The sequence below is a fragment of the Cyprinus carpio genome, chromosome A9, assembly GCF_018340385.1.
Source record: "Cyprinus carpio isolate SPL01 chromosome A9, ASM1834038v1, whole genome shotgun sequence".
NCBI lineage: Eukaryota > Metazoa > Chordata > Actinopteri > Cypriniformes > Cyprinidae > Cyprinus > Cyprinus carpio.
Window position 1 is genome coordinate 28,143,849 of NC_056580.1, and position 20,511 is coordinate 28,164,359.

Genomic DNA, 20,511 nt, shown 5'->3' on the forward strand with positions numbered 1-20,511 from the left:
GCTATATACATACACACATACACATTAATATTCTCTATATATTTATTATAATTGTTTTACTAAATATTAATAATAATTATTACAATTACAGTATATATTTATTATAATTGTTTTACTAAATATAAAAAAAAATCAAAACAAAAACAGTAAAAAAGTACACATTTACACATTTATTATTATGCATATATACACATATATTTACGTTATAATTTGCCAGATATTATGTGTATATATTTGCATATATTCCATTGTGTATCATCCTGCCAGTTATAAAAACTGGCAGACAGACAACAAAACCACTATCTAAAAAACTTTCACACCGTATACCACAAGTAATAGTTAAAAGATAGCAAAAAAAGAAAACCCTGATTTTTGGCACAGGGCGGGATATGGGACCAAAAAAGAAAGAGAGTCCACACGCTCACCACGATTTCCCACTCGCTCGCCCCGCACAAAACAAACGCCACGCCCCCATGCGCACAGAGAGAGAGAGAGAGAGAGAGAGAGAGAACATACACGCACACAAAGTATTAATAATAAATACAAATAGTTTTGTTTATATATATATATATATATTATTATATATACTATATATATAATATATATATATATATATATAACATTTATTTTTCAAGAATATTATAGTACTACCACACACATATACACACACTGTGTGTGTAATATATATAATATATATGGATATCTCTATATTTATATAGTATATATATAAAAAGACAAGAAGTTAAATATGCGCAGCTTTAGTGTGCAGGAGATCCTCAGTGTCCTATTTGCATATGATTAAGTGATGAGATTATATAAGAAATCAGATGCTGATTCATATGAGCACACACAAGCATCTCGCTCTCTGCCTGCTTCCAAAAAAAGTATTTCTGCATTCACATTTGATTTTGCTATGAACTACTGACAATATTCTCAATTATTAGAAGGAAATACTTTTGTTTTTCTCTGTGTGCCGAAATGAATTGCCACTTAGCTGCTGGATAAGACGCAACTATCATCAAATCTCCATCAGGACATCTGAACTTGAAAGTATGACTTTGTAGTGCACGAGTGATATGGACTCTTTTATGAGTGAAGTTTCCCTTTAAATGGAGACTATGTACATTAGTCCTTGCAACATCCCTCACGTCTGCTCACGAGCGCCAGCATCCACTTCCCCCCCATCACACTTAAAAAAAAAACTCTGATAACAGGTTGAGCTTGAGCCGAGAGGCGTCTCGAGTGCGAAAGGCTGCATTTGCTTAATTAGAGGTGCAGAGGAGAACGAGAGGACGAGGAATCACCCACATCTGCTGAACTGGAGAGAGTGACCTGTAACTGCACCCGTCTCGGTCTCAGCAGAGTCTCATTAAAAAAAAAAAAAGAGCTCACATTGCAATATTTTTTTTTTTTTTTTACGATATATATATATATATATATATATATATATATATATATATATATATATATTATATTATATATATATATATAAATTCACCAGATGACCTCCCAACAAATTACAAGCATAGATAAATACAATGAACAAAGACACAAATTAAATAAACAGACAGTGCTTTATATTTTTCAGGTAAGGTTAACAGTATGCAGGTACGGAAATCGAATAATCAAATGCAAAATAACACTGCATGCATAGTCTTCACTTTATAAATTACATCTAATAAATCTGTGTTAAAGCTAAGAGCCGTAAAGCTGATGCATACTCGACAGAAACACATGCATCTTTTATATTTTGTCTCAAGGTCACTAAAGAAAATATTTCATATATCAGGCTTTACGGGGTTAAATAACATTAAACTAAAGCTTTCAAGCTTTCAGCAACACACCAGCTTCTTTATTGATATAACAGGCTGTGCACAATGTAAAAAAATAAATGATACTGCTGAGTATTGACTATTTGTTTCAGTTCCAGTGCACTATGACCAGATCAGCATGTTATTAGTCTAATATCAGAGATACATGGAGATGCATCCAAGCAGGGAAGAGTGGGGCATGTTGTCACAATAGGAACTTGCCATTTTAAGCAACCTATAAACACTTGTGACAACTATCCCTATGCATTTACACCAAATAACATGTTAAACTACACAAAAGCAAAACATGAAAAGACGCCAGAGCCGCAGATTATATAGAAGCACGCGCCTGACTGCCAACAGCGCTTCAATCCGGGACATTAAATCAGTGAGCGCCGCCAATAAAATACAGATATGCGGTTTAAAGCTTTTTAAAATCTTGTAATCGCGATTTAAAACACGAGAGGGTGTTTGTGAAACAAATGTGGAGATATTTCTCCCTCACATCAGCAGCTCGGAGCGATGGTCACACACTCACACACATAAACAAACCCAAATAATGCGTGAAATATGCCAGCGTTTATTCTACAATCGATTCCGGGCGATCGAAAATCACAAAAGATAATATATATATATGAGGGAAAGGAGTGAAATCCTACCGTTTATCTCGGCTGAGCTCCTCCGATCTAATCCCGACGGTTTAAACGCCAATCTCGTGAGCGCGCACGTCACTTCCGCGTGATCTGACCTGTGCACCTGCACGTTCTCACAGACAAGTGTCCTCGAGGATACTGAATGTTCACGCACGCAAACGCGGAATATCTGACAGAGTGCGCGTATTATTGCGCGTATACCGTAACACACACTTCTCTTGTTTGGGATTGTTGAACGTACGTAAATTCCTAAACGAACTTGAACTAGCCGTCATTCCAAACAGCCCGTTCTTTCGAGCAGTTCGGTTGACAGAACCGACTCAAAGAACTAAATCAGTGATTCTTTTACGTCATCGCGTGGTCCCTGCATCTGGTCGCATATTACAGTTTATTTTATTAGTGAGTTTCCACTTCGTTAGAGCCATGATTCGTCACATAAAAACGACTTTAATACATCTTACATTAAAATAAACAAGAACTTTTTTTTTTGCAAGCTATTTAATAATAAAATAATGATCATTAAAAACCAAACCAGCAAATACAGAACTCTCCCCTACGTTCACATTTGGTTATTTATTTATTTAAAACGGAATAATAACCTAAATAGTGATTATTTTACGTCATCAGGCCATCAAGTTAATTTTATTAGTAACGTTTACTAGAGTTTCACTTCATTACAATATATCTCGAATTTAAATAAAAAATTTTTTGCATGCTATTTAATAATAAAATTATGTTTATTAGAACTTACACGGGAAAAAAACATCTCTATATAATAATAATATTTTTTATTATAATATAATTTTTTTTTTTTGAGGAAACAATAAGAACAAAAGACCAAAGTCTTTTTTTGAGAGCCAAAATCTTTCGTCCAATCACCAAAATCCTCGGTTCAGTCATTACGAATCGGATACGTGAACCCGATTCAGTCTCATTCATTAAAGAATCGTTCAGACCGACAGACTCATTGAAAAGATCCGACTCAAAAGAACGATACATTAGCGAATCGGACACGGCTCGAGTATATTATTTTGTATGGTGCATTGCATACGTGTTGATTTATTGGCTAAATGGTCGGATTTGCATGCTTTCTGAGTTAGCCAATCAGAAACGCTCTCTGACTGTCAATCATTTACCGCATTTGTTTTTTGCTTTAAAGGTCGGGGTTTAAGAGAGCGAAATTAAATAATAATAATAATAATAAAGAACATACAGCATATGTACTGTGAAGAAATATAAGCTAAGAAAATAAGGTAAGTGATCAAGTTGTAATCTTGACCTTTTTTAGGGTAGGCAACATATTAATTTTTAAAATTAAAGATGTAATTGAATCACAGCAAACCATTGTCACTTAATTATAACAAACTTGTAGAACTACAAATGTAATAATAATAATAATAACATAAAATAAAATAAAAACACTGCAATGTAAATTCACACAATATTTGACACTTTTTTTATTCAGTTCTCACGTGTCTTAACATTTTTAACAATGCAGATCTATTTTAAACTTACGTACACTGAGGACACTTCATTGATTGCTTTTGAAACTCCATCACTTTCTCCTAATATCTAAATCATTTCACAAATACTTAAAAAATTTAATAACCAATTTTAAAAAGCAGGTAAATGTCAATTTGAAATAATATCATCAAACGTATCTGCCTGTTGACATCCCATAATGCAGTGCTGCCTAATCTGCCATCTGCCCATTAAACCTTGTCAGCACTGTACATGAATCAATGCAATTTTTTATTATTATCACATGCTCAAATATGTACAGAAAATGCATTTGAATTATTGGCTAATTTCTCATGCATTGTTGTTTTCACAAACTAATAAATAAGGCTCAACTGAAATGTATTGTTTAAAGCTTAAATATGCTTATATATATGTATTTGGTAAATTGACTTGTAATAAGTAGGATAAAGTACAGCCAGCCAGTCATGATCACAGAATACAAGCCTTTACTTCACTCTGCAAGAACGACTGGCTACTTCTACATTATTCCTTGTGTGAAGTACAGTATACAGTATATGTCTGTGCACATGCAAGCTTGATTTTTGTTATCTGCAACACCAACATTCAAATTCATATTGACCCACATACAGAAACTTCTGTCCAAAATAAGTGATAAACACAATAATGCATTATAAAACATATTCAAAGCACTGTATGTGTGGAGCTAACTGTATGGCTTATGGATTGGACAGAAATCTGCATGAAAGTGAACAACATATTTGGCACCATTAACAGCATCAAACAGAATCAAATCTGAAAACAATTTTGTTTGCTGCTGTTTGTTATGGAAGCCTGTTTCTGCCACAGGATAAAACATTTAAAAGGTAACTTTTATCTCAAGACTTTTTTAAATAGAATTGCAAAAAAAAAAGGTCAGAATTGAGAGATGTAAATTCAAAATTCAAGAATTGCGAGATCGAGAATAAAAGTCAGAATTGCGAGATATAAACTCAGATTTGAAAGATTGAGAAAAAAAGTCAGAATTGCGAACAGAATCCAGTTTTCTTTTAAAAACTAAACCAAAAAACGACCCCAAACTTTGGAAAGGTAGTCTATTTAATAGTTTGCATTACAAAAAAAATAAAATAAAAATAAACGGATTTGTGCCTTGAATACTTGTAATAAAATTTAAAAGGTAACTTTTATCTCAATACTTTTTTAAATAGAATTGCAAAAAAAGGTCAGAATTGAGAGATGTAAATTCAAAATTGCAAGATTGAGACAAACGTCAGAATTGCAAGATAAAAACTCAAGTTTGCAAAAGCAAAAAAAAATTGTGAAATATAAACTTGTGATATAGACTAGCAATTCTGAGAAAAAAGTCAGAATTATAAGATGTAAAAAAGGAAAAAATAGAATTGCGAGATCGAGAATAAAAGTCAGAATTGCGAGATATAAACTCAGATTTGAAAGATTGAGGAAAAAAGTCAGAATTGCGAACAGAATCCAGAATTTTTTCTCGCAATTCGGAGTTAACATCTCATAATTCTTATATATATATATATATATATATATCTATATATATATATATATATATATATATATATATATATATATATATATATATATATATATATTTTTTTTTTTTTTTTTTTTTTTTTTTCATTCGGCGACGGAACAAACTTTTTGTAATCTCACAATTAGATTTTATTTCAGAATTCTGAGTTTGCATCTGAGTTTATATCTTGCAATTCTATCATAACTCACAATTCCTTAAGAGGAATAAAAAGTTGCAGTTACCTCTTTTATTTTTTATCCTGTGGCAGAAGCAAGCTTCCATAGTTTGTGGCACACCTTCAAAGACACATTAGATTTGTTCCCGCCACTGGAGCGGCTGATTGTTTGTGTGTGTTTTCCTGAGGGTCAAAAGTGTGTGTTATGACACTGTGCTATCTGACGCAGAGCCTCTCGTTGGTACGGACACACACACGCGGTGCTGCTCACTTCCCGCCACTGGAGCGGCTGATGTGACGACAGCGAGCTCTCAACCTGCAGCAAAAACAAAGACAGCTTGAATTACTCCGTAAACCCAACGAGAGCTGAAATACTGCCGCTTGATCCACTAAATAAAACCCACTTAAGGAGCGCTGAGAATATGACTGCACAGAGCCATAACACTGAATGTGCTGATGATGTTTTATGTCTATTGAGACGGCATCCAACTGGGACCTGCATCTTGTAGACAGTTTTCGTAATCACCCTCTTCAGGGAGTTTTATGAGCTCCCAGCACAACATAAGTGGAGCACTATTCCACAATTCAGACAAAGCATCTGTTACCATAAACTTATAAATGTATATTAAATAATAATAATAAAAAAAATCTATCTATCTATGTGTGTGTATGTATATATATATATATATAAATATATATATATATATATATATATATATATATATATATATTATAAATATATTTTTAATATATTTTTATTAAAAATTCTACAAGATAATACATAAATTTCATACTTAGTTACTTTTTCCAATTATATATATATATAATATATATATATATATTAATATATATTTTTAAAAAATATTGGTAAGTATACTTTATCTTTTTCTATTTTTTATATTTTATACAATTAAAAATTATACTGTAAGCTCAACTGTTTTCAACATTATAATAATCAGAAATGTTTCTTGAGCAGCAAATCAGCATATTAGAATAATTTCTGAAGATCATGTGACACTGAAGACTGGAGTAATGATGCTGAAAAAACAGCTTTGCATCACAGAAATAAATTACATTTTACTATATATTCACATAGAAAACAGCTATTTGAAATTGTAATATTATTTTTGATTTTTTGCTGTATTTTTGATTAAACTTTTGAAAGGTAGTCTATTTAATAGTTTGCATTACAAAAAAATAAAATAAAAATAAACGGATTTGTGCCTTGAATACTTATAAAAAAAAAAAAAAAGGATTGTGAATGTGCCATGAACTGTTAAAAAGACAGATCATGAGTTATACTGATGATCCAGAAGGATGCAGACATCTTATAAGAGCTGATTTAAAAACACTCTTCTCACTCATTAGAGGCGGCTGCATATTGGATGTGCATCCCTGAGAGATCAGCGCGTCCACGATCCAATGTAAAGCTTTGGTGGACTCTGAGACCTGCCAGAAGACAAGAGATTCACCAGCTCACACTCACATTTGCTTTGCAATGCTGCCTGAAAAAGTGAACAGACCAAACTGACTGTAAGGCACTATTTCTGAGGTATTTCTGAGTGTTTGTGACCTGCTCTTCAAGCTTGGCCAGTCGTTTGTTCACGGTGGCAGAAACCCTCTCCTCGTGCTCCAGCAGTTCTGACATCACGCCGACCCTGCGAGGAAACGGACATGTTTCATCCTCAAATGAGCTTTCATGTGAAATTCTGAAGCGTTACCCTCCTCAGTTAATTGCAATGTCATTGTTATGATTACACATTGATGACATTCTATTCTTTATCGTTAGGTGTATTGTGTGTATACAATATATACACACACACACACACACACACACACACACACACACACACACACACACACACACACACACATACATATATAGTACATATATGTACAGTAAGTGTATATATATATATAATATATAATTCATTATTCAATATTATATTATTTGAATATATATATATATATATATATAATTTAATATTGCTATTAATACTATATATAGTATTAAATAATATTTTGAATATATATATATATATATATATATATATATATATATAATCATACCATTAATGAATAAATGTAATATGTTATATAATATATATATAATAATATATTCATATACATAGATATATATATATAAAATTTTTTTTTTTTTATAAATTCTCTCTTTTATGGGCTTTTGTCATTTTTATTTCATTTGTTTATTTATACATTTTTGTAAATATTTCTATTTAGCTTTAATTTGTATTGTTCTGTATTACATCTGAAAAATAAAGCAGTAAAAAAAAAAGGAGATTAACATTATATTTTAAGAGATTCATTTTGCTTGGCCACAGTGTGAAGAAAACAATTGTAAACGGCCGTGGAAAACGATTTCACTGTAATCACTGTAAACAATGACGTGATCCATAAGTCACGCTAACATGTTTTTCCATTAATTTAAGGCAGTAACTGAACTTAAGTTTTTAAGTTGAAGTAGACAGAATTTCTTTACAATGAGAACAAGCCAAAAATGTGCAAACAGTAATATTACTCAGAATCGTGTACTTCATACTTCAGGAATTCAGAACATCAAGTCATGTAATTAATATTCATGAGTATAATACTTGTAATCTCATGAATATTATTTAAGCCCCTCCCCCTATGTTTTTAGACCATTGCTATGCTCCTCCCCATATTCTAGATTAGATGTAAAGGTTTCTACAGAATTCAGATCATAGTCTGTACTCAAACAGTGTGATGTTATATTTCTCATCTCTGGGTTACTTCTCTGCGGTGTCCTGGACACGATGCTCCATGCTCTGGCTCTTGACCTGCCGCGTGGATGACAGATAGTTGTCCTTCATGTAGGCCTCCCATGACAACAGCTCCTCTTCCTCAGTCTTCTCCAGTTCCTGTCCTGTGAAGAATCATGTGCTTAAACCAGGGACCGAGACACTCAACACAGCTTTCAAGACATTCAAAATGAAAGAGCATATCAGCAACATTTTCAGCAAGTTCTTTGGGTTCGATTCCCAGCATGAACTGATAAAAGTGTAAACATTAAATGTCACTTTGGATAAAAGCGTCCGCCAAAAGCATAAATGTAAATGTCATACAATAAAACAGTCAGTTAATATAAATAAATAAAGTAATTAATTACATAATTAATAAATTAAACTATAATAAAAAAGGGCGGTTCTGACGGATTGGATTGGATTAGTCAAAAGTCAGAGCTGTTAAAATACAGCACACCAATGCCATTTTAGTATTATTTATATACTTTTATAGCACATTTTCCGTTTTTACTTATTTTTTATAATTTTTTAAATATTATTATTATACAATTTCCATTTGAATTATTATACATTTTAATCATTTGTATTATTTTTATATATTTCTATTTAGCTTTTTTTCAGCTTAAGTAATTTTACAACTTAAACTTTAATTTTAGAACATTTATTTCAGTTTGTTGGGAAATTCAATATTTATATTTTAGCATTGGTGTTATATATATAATATTATATAATATAAAATAGTGTCAACTATTTCAGAAAATGTAAGCGTGCAGCAGCTAAATAAACAGAATGAATCATTTTTGTTGCTTTATATGTTGATCAGACAGTCAGGCTCTTCCTGTATAAGTTGGCGTTTCTTGGCCAGAATAAACTGGACTAGACTTCATGCTGATAGTTTGATCTTGAGTAATGAACATCAATAATCTATCACCATGTGTGTGTTGTCTGTAGAAGGCGTTTTGGCTCACTGAAGGGTTTGTGTTTCTGTGGAGGGTAGCGCAGCAGCACTCCTCTGATGAAGAGGATGAGGTGACTGAGGAGGATGAAGGGTGGAGGAAGAGCGGGTCGACTGTGGTATTCCTTAATCAGCTCGTAGCGCTGGAACTTCCAGATGGTGTCTGTGTTGTCTTGGACCTCCTCGAACGTGTAGCTGTGAGGCACAATGAGAGAGAGCCCTGACATTCACGGCCATATTTTATCATGCATCTTTTACAGTCTTGTACAGGAAATACTTCGCAGATGACACAAGATACATAATCAGGCATTTTAAGGTAAAAAATATATATATAGATAGATAAAACAGTATAATTATGAAAAGAATAGTTAAATATTATACATAAAAGTATCAAAATATGCTTAAAATTATATTAAAGAAAATAATATTTGAAAAAATATTCAAATATTAAATAACCAGATACTTGCCTGCATAAATAAATACATAAATATTGTTATATATTTAAATCTAATTAACTATTTTATCAATTTTACTGTGTTTGATTAAAAATAATTATTTTTAATTTTTTTTAAGAGCAAACTAAAATATTGAGATTAAAAAAAAAATTGTACAGTCCTAAAACATTTGTGACCCTGGACCACAAAATCAGTCATAAGGGTCAATTTTTTTAAATTGAGATTTATGCATGATCTGGAATCTGAATAAATAATCTTTCCATTGATGTATGGTTTGTTATGATAGGACAATATTTGGCTGAGATACATCTATTTGAAAATCTGGAATCTGAGGGTGCAAAAAAAATCGAAATATTGAGAAAATCTTCTTTAAAGTTGTCCAAATGAAGTTCTTAGCAATGCATATTACTAATCAAAAATTAAGTTTTGATATATTTACAGTAGGAAATTTACAAGATATCTTCATGGAACATGATCTTTACTTAATATCCTAATGATTTTTGGCATAAAAGAAAAATGTCAGCTCAGTAGGCTTTGGAAACAGAAGCAGGTCGCCCGTCTCTGTCTGTGCACTCACTTGAAGATGGCGATGAGGAGGTTGAGCAGCAGGATGTTGGCGAAGAGCAGATAGACACACAGCATGATGATGGTCAGCCATTCTGGGAAGGCCGGCATATTATCATCGTTCAGCACGGGACATTTGGGCTTCAGAGGATCGGAGCCATTCATACTACAGCTGTCCATATCAAACTGAGTGTCTGGATGACAAAATACAGAAACATTAGCTTTCTTATTGGTCTTTATTTTGCTTAAATTTCTGTATTTCTGAATGTTCTACAACTGACTTTAACTACTGACCTGTATTCACTGACACAACATGCAATATTTTATAATGTAATATAATAACAAACATTAACAGTTTGCATATGCAGTATTTTGTAATATTATAGCATAACTTAATTTTATTGCATATTTAATTTGAATTTTGCATTAAATAAAAAATTATACAACTGACTTCAACTACAGACTTAGTCACTGATTTTAAGTATGCAATTTTTTTTTACATATTTACATATAATATTTAATATTTGCACAATTTTTGTATAATATCATAAAAAGTTTATTGCATAAATACATAAAAAAAATTCTACAATTGACTTATAATTAATTATTACTATAAATCAATAGATTAAGTCAGTTATAAGCACTGTAAAAAATAAAAAATAACTCAAAAAATGTACTGGTTACATCTAAATTTTTTTGCATTACACTGTAAAAAACTAAAAAACCTCTCCATACTCAAAAAATGTACTAGTGACTGGTTACATCAAATAAATTTTTTTGCATATTGAAATTGCATTTTGCTTAATTTTATTGATATTTATGAAATTAAACTTCAATCTGACACAAATTTAGTTAGAACACGGCTCTTAAACAAACCTTAGATGCGATCAGTCAATAGAAAACCACTTTTTGAGTTGGATTGAGCACTGAAGAGGTCCTGATTTATTTATTTTTAAACAGTGGGGCCTTATTTACATATATTGTCTTGATTTGCACACAGTGCAAATGCGGGCAATAAGAATCACCGGCAAGTTTTGCATATTGAATTGCATTTTTTCTGATCCATGTTTGCACGGCCGTGGCCCAAGCCACCCTCGCCTGTTCCTGCCACCAAAAGATTGTGGGACCCCTTGCCATGACAATGGAGGAAGAACTCGCGCCGCCGTTCCTCCAGGTCTACGAGAACACCAAGCGCACCCGCCTCAGCGCGAGGACGATGTGGAAGCCTTCCTCCAGGTCTTCGAGAACACCGCTCAGCGCGAGGCGTGGCCTGAGGATGAGTGGGCACGTGCGCTGGCACCCCACCTCACCGGAGAAGCCCAAAGGGCTTACTTCTCCCTTCCCTTTGCGGCCGCAGAAGACTATCATGAGGTCAAGTGAGAGATCATAGCGAGGCTCGACCTCTCACCCGTCTGCGCGGCCCAACAGTTCCATGAATGGGAATTCAAGCCCCAGGTGCCAGCCCGTGCCCAGGCTGCCGAGCTCAGCCGCATCGCTCAACACTGGCTGCTGGAAGGAAGCCCCACTTCAGCACAGGTAGCGGAGCGAGTGGTGGTCGATCGCCTCCTCCGCGCATTACCCCGCACCCATCGGCAAGCGGTGGGAATGAGGAACCCTACCAACACCCAGGACCTCGTGGAGGCGATCGAGCTGGCGGATGCCATCCATCACCGCGAGGCCGGGGACCAAGCGCCACCTTTTACCCGGAGAGTGTGGTCCAGGCGCGACGCCCGCTCGAAGGCGCACCCCGACCAGTCAGCAGGCCGATGGTTCCCTCACCGCGGGATGAGCCCATGCCCAGTGCTGAACCGCCGTCACCCCCGCGAGCATGGCTGGCAGGCTGCATCGTCCACCAGCGCATACCATCGGGAGCCCCCGAAGCAGAGGTGACGGTGGAAGGGAAACGTTTCCGGGCCCTGCTGGACTCAGGCAGTGCGGTCACCCTCATCCAGTCGCGGTTGTGCCCCCCTCGAAGCGGCCAGAAAAGCTTCCTCCCGATTACCTGTGTACATGGAGACACTCGCCAAATACCGGCCCGGAGAATCAGCATTTCTTCCCCCCCACAGGCGCCTGGCCGGTGGAGGTTGGCCTGGTGAAGGACCTACCGGTGGCCATACTGCTGGGAAGGGATTGGCCCGGCTTCGACAGACTGCTCACCGCCGCTACTCAGCCTGCCAGCCCCGAGGGGAACGGTCGGAGATGGAGATGGCCTCGAGCACCCCGCCGCCGTCCGGCGCTGCTCGCCTCCGACAGTGGGAGAGAAGGTGAGTCCCCCTCCCAGCCTACTAACTTGTTTTACAGGGAACAGCGGGAGGGGAACAGCGGGAGGACGACCGACTCAAGCACTGTTGGGCACAAGTGCGAGTCATGGATGGAGAAGACATCCTCCCCCGGCCCCACCCTCTCCCACATTTTGTCGTAGAGAACGGCCTGCTGTACTGTGTCGCCAAGCGAAGGGGGGAGGAGAAAAGGTTGCTAGTCGTGCCTCGAGCCAAGACCGAGACCATCCTGGAGCTGGCACATTCCCACCCCATGGCAGGTCACCTCGCGGCAGCCAACACCACCCAACGCATCCGTGACCGCTGCCACTGGCCGGGCCTGGAGGCCGAAGTAAAGCAGTTCTGCCAAGCCTGCCCGACCTGTCAGGCCACGTCGCCCAGGACCCCTCCCACCAGCCCACTCATCCCGCTGCCTATCATCGAGGTGCCCTTCGAGCGGATTGGAATGGACATAGTGGGGCCGTTGCCGAAGTCTGCCCGGGGGCATGAGCACATCCTGGTCATCGTCGACTATGCCACCCGGTACCCAGAAGCAGTCCCCCTGCGGAAGGCCACCACGAAGTCCATCGCCCAGGAGCTGTTTCTGCTGGCCAGCCGAGTCGGCCTCCCCTCGGAGATCCTGACTGACCAGGGGACCCCATTCATGTCCCGGCTAATGGCGGACCTCTGCAGGCTGCTGCGGGTGAAGCAGTTGAGGACCACAGTCTATCACCCTCAGACGGATGGGCTCGTGGAGAGATTTAACCAAACCCTCAAGCAAATGCTTAGACGCGTGGCAGCGGAGGACAAGAGGGATTGGGACCTCATGATCCCCTACGTGCTCTTTGGGATCCGCGAAGTTCCTCTGGCCTCAACTGGCTTCACCCCCTTCGAGCTCCTGTTTGGCCGTCAACCACGGGGGCTCTTGGACGTGGCCCGGGAAGCGGGGGAGCAGCAGCCTGCCCCTCATCGCACCATCGTCGAACACGTCTGGCACATGAGGGAACAGATCGACCAAGTGATGCCGTTAGTCCGGGAACACCTCACCAGGGCCCAACAAGCGCAGCAACGTCACTACAACCGGGCAGCCCAACCACGGGAGTTCCAACCCGGAGACCGCGTCATGGTCCTGGTCCCCAGCTCCGCCTGCAAGTTCCTGGCCTCCTGGAAAGGGCCCTACTCGGTGGTGGAGAGAGCGGGACCAGTCACATACCGGCTGAGACAGCCGGGACGGCGGCAGACGGAGCAACTCTATCACATCAACCTCCTGAAGAAGTGGGTGGGGACCCGGGACCAAGTAGCTGCCCTGAGCCTCACCGAACCCGTGGTTGTGGATGTCGACCCCCATCTCTCGGCGGCCCAGAAGACGGAGCTGCAGCACCTGGTCAGTCAGTTCCAGGATGTGTTCTCCTCCCAGCCCGGGCAGACCAATGTGCTACAGCACGACATTAGGACACCCCAGGAGTCGTCGTCAGGCAACGGCCCTACCGTGTCCCGGAAGCTCGTCGGCAGGCTATTGAGGAAGAGGTCCAACTTCTCCTCTTTAGCTGCCCCCCTGACAGACCTGACCAGGAAGGGGCAGCCGGAGAAAGTATGCTGGACACCATCGGCAGATCAAGACAGCGCTCACGTCCGCACCTGTCCTTCGCACTCCGGACTTCAGCTGCCCCTTCCTGTTGCAGACGGATGCCTCCGACGCAGGACTGGGAGCAGTCCTGTCCCAAGTCCAGGAAGGCGAGGAGCATCCGGTCATCTATATCAGCAGGAAGCTGTCCCCGGCCGAGAGGAACTACGCCGTCGTGGAGAAGGAGGCCCTGGCCATCAAGTGGGCAGTCCTGGAGCTGCGGTACTACCTTCTGGGACGAAAGTTCACCCTGGTAACCGACCATGCGCCCCTACAATGGATGGCCCGCTCCAAGGACACCAATGCCATGGTGACTCGCTGGTTCTTAGCGCTCCAGGACTTCCACTTTGAGGTGCACCATCGGGCCGGGGCCTCCAACGCGAATGCGGATGGCCTCTCACGAATCTGGACAGCTTATGCAGGTCTGTCGGGGGTCATTTCCCGCCCTCCCCTAACTTCACCCCTACTTTCATCGTTTGTCCGCATGACCAGAACGACGCTTGGGGGGGGGGGGGGTTTGTGTGACGAGCGTCCTAGGAGGAATCAGCATCGCCCTGGCAACCAACGAGGCACACCTGCACATCCTCACCGCCGGCTGATCGGTCACCGCTGCATCTCGTTAGAACACGGCTCTTAAACAGCACCTGCTGAGCAGACAAGGGAGACACTGGTCTCGAGCCGATGAAACGCTGGACTAACGCTCTCTCTCATTTTTTTCTCCAGAAAGCAGCGAGTGACCGACAGCCCACCACTTTTGGAGCACGTTTGGACACCCACTTTCACTTGGATTGAGCACTGAAGAGCACCCGTTGAGCACCAGCCTGCCCACACCGGCTTGCCACCCTGCACTTTGTTTGTAAATAAAAATCCACCCTCCGGGGCCTTTGTTGTTCACGAAACCAAAACTTGTCAAGTGATTCTTCCCCCCGTCACTATATATATATATATATATATATATATATATATATATATATATATATATATATATATATATATATATATAGTTATAAACAGAATATAGTTATATATGCATTGCAAGTATATTAAGGCAAGTTGTTTATTTTTCATTGGCTCAAGTTAAGAAATATAGATGTGAATCATTACCCTACATTTTTTTAATTGGATGAATGAAACTTTTTTCATTGTACATAGTTTATCAAAAATGTATGGAGAATGTCTCAGTTCCTCTTTTTTTAAATAAAGTATAAATCACACCAACTCTTGAAGCTCATAGAAGGTGCATCTTAAAATGTTTATACATTATTGCTAAAAATAATTTTCGCTGTGGAGAAAATGAGTGAGATTTACATATCAGAACCCTGCTGTTGTAATATCTTCCTTTAGTGCGCAATCGAGTGATTTCAGTTGTAAAGTTAGTAAACTGCTCACTGTCTATATTAGTGGGGACGCTGCCGAAAATGATGAGGTAGGGCTCATAGACGGCTCCGCGGATGATCCAGTTCAGTCTGTCTTCATTGTGAATCAAAATGCCCTGTTTGGCCACGCCATACGCCACAACCCAGATACTGAGCAGAAACATGAAGAAGAACAAATCCATCATCTGCAAAGAGAAGAGAAAACATTCATAGCTCAGTCTGTCTGCATTTGCTTTTATGCAAAAATATATTACATTATGAGAGGCTCATATGAATCTTTTTCACCCCTGAGGTCCAGGATGTTTCAAATTACAATGAACTCGCTCCTACCAAAAGATCAAGAAATATTTGATTCCTTTTGTGTCTCTCACAACTTAGGCTGCATAGAATTATTACATAAACATATGTGAAGTGAAAAAATGAGCATTATGAACTTGCAAACCCACCATTCTCCTGAGGATGATAATCTTTGGGCCCAGAGTTCTGCTGATAGTGAAGATGGCCATTAATCGGAGACAGAATATGATGAAGTCGATGCAGAGAATAACTTTACCCACATAGAACACAGTACCGGAGGCCTGAAGTCTGTATGACAAACACACAAAAAAGTATTTTGTTTCCTTTCAACTCATTTGAAATCATTATGCAACTTAATTGAATTTAAATGAACACACGAGGAACACACTTTAAATATGATTCATTTATATGGGCTACAAGAGAGTCTATTAATGTTGAAAGTTTGATTTATTTCTGTGAAATGAATATGCATATTTAAATTACATTTTGCATTAAATTTCATTTCATATTTAATTTAAAGAATGGTCTACAACTGACTTAAACTACTGACTAATAGTCCTTACAAAACAAGTGTAGTATACAAAATAACACATTTTTGCATATATACATATAATTCCATATGCAATTTTATAAAATAATAACAAACATTAATAGTTTGCAAATGCAATAATATAATATAATATAATATAATATAAAACAATTTAATTCCATATTTAATTTGCATTTTGAATTAAACTTTCAGTGAAAAAATTTTAATCGTTTCAACGAACAGATTCATAACTCGGAATTCCACATGGAATTTTTAATGTATTAAAATGTTTTAGTAAACATCTGTAGGTAAATATTGCTTTTTAAATAAATATTACTTTTTAAATATTGCTATTTATTATTTTTTAATACCCAAACAATATGCAAATCTGTGAACAACACAACAATTTATTTTATTTTACAGCTGCTTACAACTATTTTCTCTAAAACCAAATGTATGAATTATACAAGTTCTGATTAACTTAATTCGTACATCTGTTCTAGAGAAAATAGTTTTTTAATAAAATAGTTTTTTAATAATTTAATAATTCTTTATGGGAATAATAAGTTCCACCTTCCCTTAATGAAAATTATTACTGTAACTAGGTTTTCACAGTTTTTACTGATTCAACTTGACTACATTTGATCAAAATTATGGTTCCTCTTGATTAAAAAAGACCCTTTTAAGTGATTTCAGAGGAAATACATAAATAAAGAGATACATATTAGTAATTGTTTTTAAAAAAAATTATACAGCTCTAAGTATGAGGATCATTTCTGTATAATCTCAATTTACTGAATTAATATGAATCATGTCTTAACTGTATTGTTGTGTTTACCTGCAGACCAGACCAGCAATGAAAAGAATGATTGACAGCACATCCAGAATGTTCCACATATCACTGATGTACATCTTTGCTTTCTTCCGGAAACCAGGCCCGTCAAAGTCATGATAGAACTGTGGCATACGTACAAAATAACAACATGATGGGTGAATAATTACAACTTCACCCTAAAGAGGTATATTTCCTAAGGGGTGGATAGAACAGCCCTGTGCAGGACTGTTTTCTTGTTTCACTCACACAATTTTTGTGTTGTGATTTTGTGTGTGTGTTTATATATATATATATATATATATATATATATACATATACACACACAGGCTACGGAAAGCGAGCAAAGAATATTTAAATTATGAAAGAACAATATCACTGACTTCAGTCTAGCACGACTTTAAGCACTATCTAAAAACTCTCGTTGTAATCAACAAAGCTGTCTACACTGCGAAAGGAATCTCTTACTTACATTATACGTAAGAGGTGGGCGATATGACCAAAATCTTATATCACAATGTGAATAATTTTATATCACGATGACGGTATATATCACGATATAGCTATTTTATTTTTTAACGTGGTTTTTATGATATTAAAATATTTGATACCATAGAATTTTCATAATCCTTATCACCAATGTCAATATCAAACTAATACAAGCCTATCTATCTATCTATATATCTATCTGTCTATCTATCTATCTATCTATCTATCTATCTATCTATCTATCTGTCTACAATCTACAGATTTTCTCTCACTGTTGTTTGATTAATATTAATGGCAGACAGGACGAACATTGGACAGCTTCCAGATCTAATATACTGTTACACGTGCGCTTTCTTTTTCAGCTGTTTACTCTCTCTTAAGACCTAAATCACTGTGTTAATGAGGATACTTGCAAATACGGGGATACTAATGCATATAACTGTGTTAATGTAATTGTTCATAGCCAATAAAGTGGCAAAAAAAAGTGCGCTCTTCTCACATAGAAACAGAGACGGTGCACGCATATAAGTTAGCTCTGTTGTTTGTTTCAACAGCAAAAAAAAAGTATATATATATATATATATATATATATATATATATATATATATATATATATATATATATATATATGAATATAATAAATAATAAGAAAAATAATAATACATAATAAATGAGACTAAAATAGGCTAATATATCACTTATGTTATGCTATGTTGCTTGTTACAACAATCCTTTTTCTGTCCAACTAGCTTACATAACCAGACAGTAAAATGTGATTTTTTTTTTGGTAACATAATGTATTTTTTATTTTTTAAACAAACGTAATATCACTCACTTTATTATTTTTACCATACAGTTGTGCAGGTTTAGAGAGTTTTTTTTTTTTTTTTTTTTTTCTGATTTGCCTGAATTTGTAATAATCTAAATATATAAATTGATATAAAATAGCAAGATTTATGTAAAAGTGATTTCATCTAGAGGTGGCAGATGGGATGGTTCGCCCAGGGCTAGAACCACCGCTGCATTGATCACAAACACAGCTCAAAGGCTTCCTACCAGTGGCCCTCCTTTAGAAAACTGAACATTTAATGCAGTTTTGTCAAAATATTCCAAGACAAGCATTTCAGTCAAATTACATTTATGCAATATTAACGAAAAGTGATTTTAATACCCCACGTATTGATGGCGGTCCCTGCTGCGCGAAACTAAAAATGAAATGAGAAAAATAAAGTGCAGTCAGATAAAATTTTGTGCTGTTCGTCAAATCTCATCAACAGCTGAACATATTTTCACTAATTTTAGGGAATTCTGATTATGGTCTTGGTTTCTAAATGTGACTAGATCCATGCCTTCGTGTTGTTTGGCTCACTGTTAATAGATATTGTTGTGCAAACAGGTGATTGTCTGTCAAATAAAAGGTATCGTCTTTTCGGTCAGTGCATCTGTGTAGTCTCTGGTGCTCAACTTTTCATTATTCATGTTTTAATTATCAGTCTCCACTCTCTCTTATAGAATTAGACACAAAACTACATTGCAGCAGCGGTTCGCTGTCATTATAGACAGGTTCAGGTCTCGCTAATGATGTGATGTCATCACTGTTTGTGAAATTACAGCATGACGGAAAGATTTGATCTTTTTTTTTTTTTTTTTTTTTTTATCTGTGTGGATTAATTTACTCATTCGACTTACATAAAAGTGAATGAATGTTTGCGGGAATTTCTATATTTTTATACAGTATAATAAAATATCGATACTTGTTGTTCATGCATTGATACATTGCTGCCAAGCAAATTATCAATAAAAATTCCAGTGTTGGGGAAAGTTACTTTCAAAAGTAATGCATTACAATGTTGCATTACTCCCTAAAAAAGTAACTAATTGCGTTACTTAGTTACTCTTTATGGAACATTACTTTTTGTCACCTGGCCTGGGCTTGCTCTGTTGGTTTTAATATAAAAATGTTCTAAAGCCCTTACTTGTGTTACTTGTAATAATCAGTACAATGCTGTATCGATTTTCCCCCACCCTTCATATTTCCACAAAATGCACTACAAAAGGAAAGTTTATGAAGAGAAACTTTGTTACTTTGAGGCTGGCTTTATATAATAACATTATTGTATACAATAATTAATACAAAGAAAAATACAATATTTAAATACATTTTTTTACTGTTTATTTAATTCATAGTTTAAAATATAGTTAAGTAAACTTTATTTTATAAGCACAATAAAGCTGGAAAGTTTGAAAAAACAAACAAAGATACAGATATAATACGCAGTGTTGGGGAAAGTTACTTTTAAAAGTAATGCTTTATTGCATTACTTAGTTACTTTTTACGGAAAGTAATACGTTACATTACTTTTGCGTTACTTTTTCTCATCTGGGCTAGGCTTGCTTGTTTGTTTTAAATATAAAAAATTATATTTTTGGCCATTTCAAGCCAAAAATGCATTGAATACGCCTCAGGCTGAAGGATATGTAAATTTATGTCTGTACAGACAGCACAGCTCAAACAAACCTTTCAGTTGAAGAAAAGGACACAGGATAAGAAAGTTCAACACTCATCAGCAATAATAAAAAATGATACACAAATGTTATGTTAATTTAAAGCATTTTTGCTTAGTATGGTTGAATTGAATCATCGAAGGTCAGCAGCAAAGACAATGGTTTATAAAATGGGATTAAATGCAT

The 20,511-nt window shown here is 36.9% G+C and overlaps 2 protein-coding genes across 4 annotated transcripts in view; both read right to left on the reverse strand.

Moving 5' to 3' along the window:
- Positions 1-2,645, reverse strand: part of LOC109100262 (mitogen-activated protein kinase kinase kinase 13-like) — a 55,825-nt gene extending 53,180 nt beyond the window's left edge. Inside the window, exon 1 of the mRNA XM_042764358.1 lies at positions 2,471-2,645. The gene's annotated coding sequence lies outside the window, so the exon portion shown is untranslated. The remainder of the gene's footprint in view (positions 1-2,470) is intronic.
- Positions 2,646-6,939: 4,294 nt separating this feature from the next.
- LOC109100303 (transient receptor potential cation channel subfamily M member 2-like) overlaps positions 6,940-20,511 on the reverse strand; it is a 38,837-nt gene continuing 25,265 nt past the window's right edge. For all 3 annotated transcript variants that reach the window (XM_042764360.1, XM_042764359.1, XM_042764361.1), the window contains 8 exons: positions 17,338-17,456; positions 16,120-16,258; positions 15,687-15,858; positions 10,429-10,609; positions 9,410-9,591; positions 8,431-8,563; positions 7,232-7,316; positions 6,940-7,107 (listed from right to left, as the gene is read on the reverse strand). In XM_042764360.1, coding sequence (XP_042620294.1) covers positions 6,955-7,107; positions 7,232-7,316; positions 8,431-8,563; positions 9,410-9,591; positions 10,429-10,609; positions 15,687-15,858; positions 16,120-16,258; positions 17,338-17,456 — 1,164 coding nt within the window. In that variant the 3' untranslated portion in view covers positions 6,940-6,954. The remainder of the gene's footprint in view (positions 7,108-7,231; positions 7,317-8,430; positions 8,564-9,409; positions 9,592-10,428; positions 10,610-15,686; positions 15,859-16,119; positions 16,259-17,337; positions 17,457-20,511) is intronic.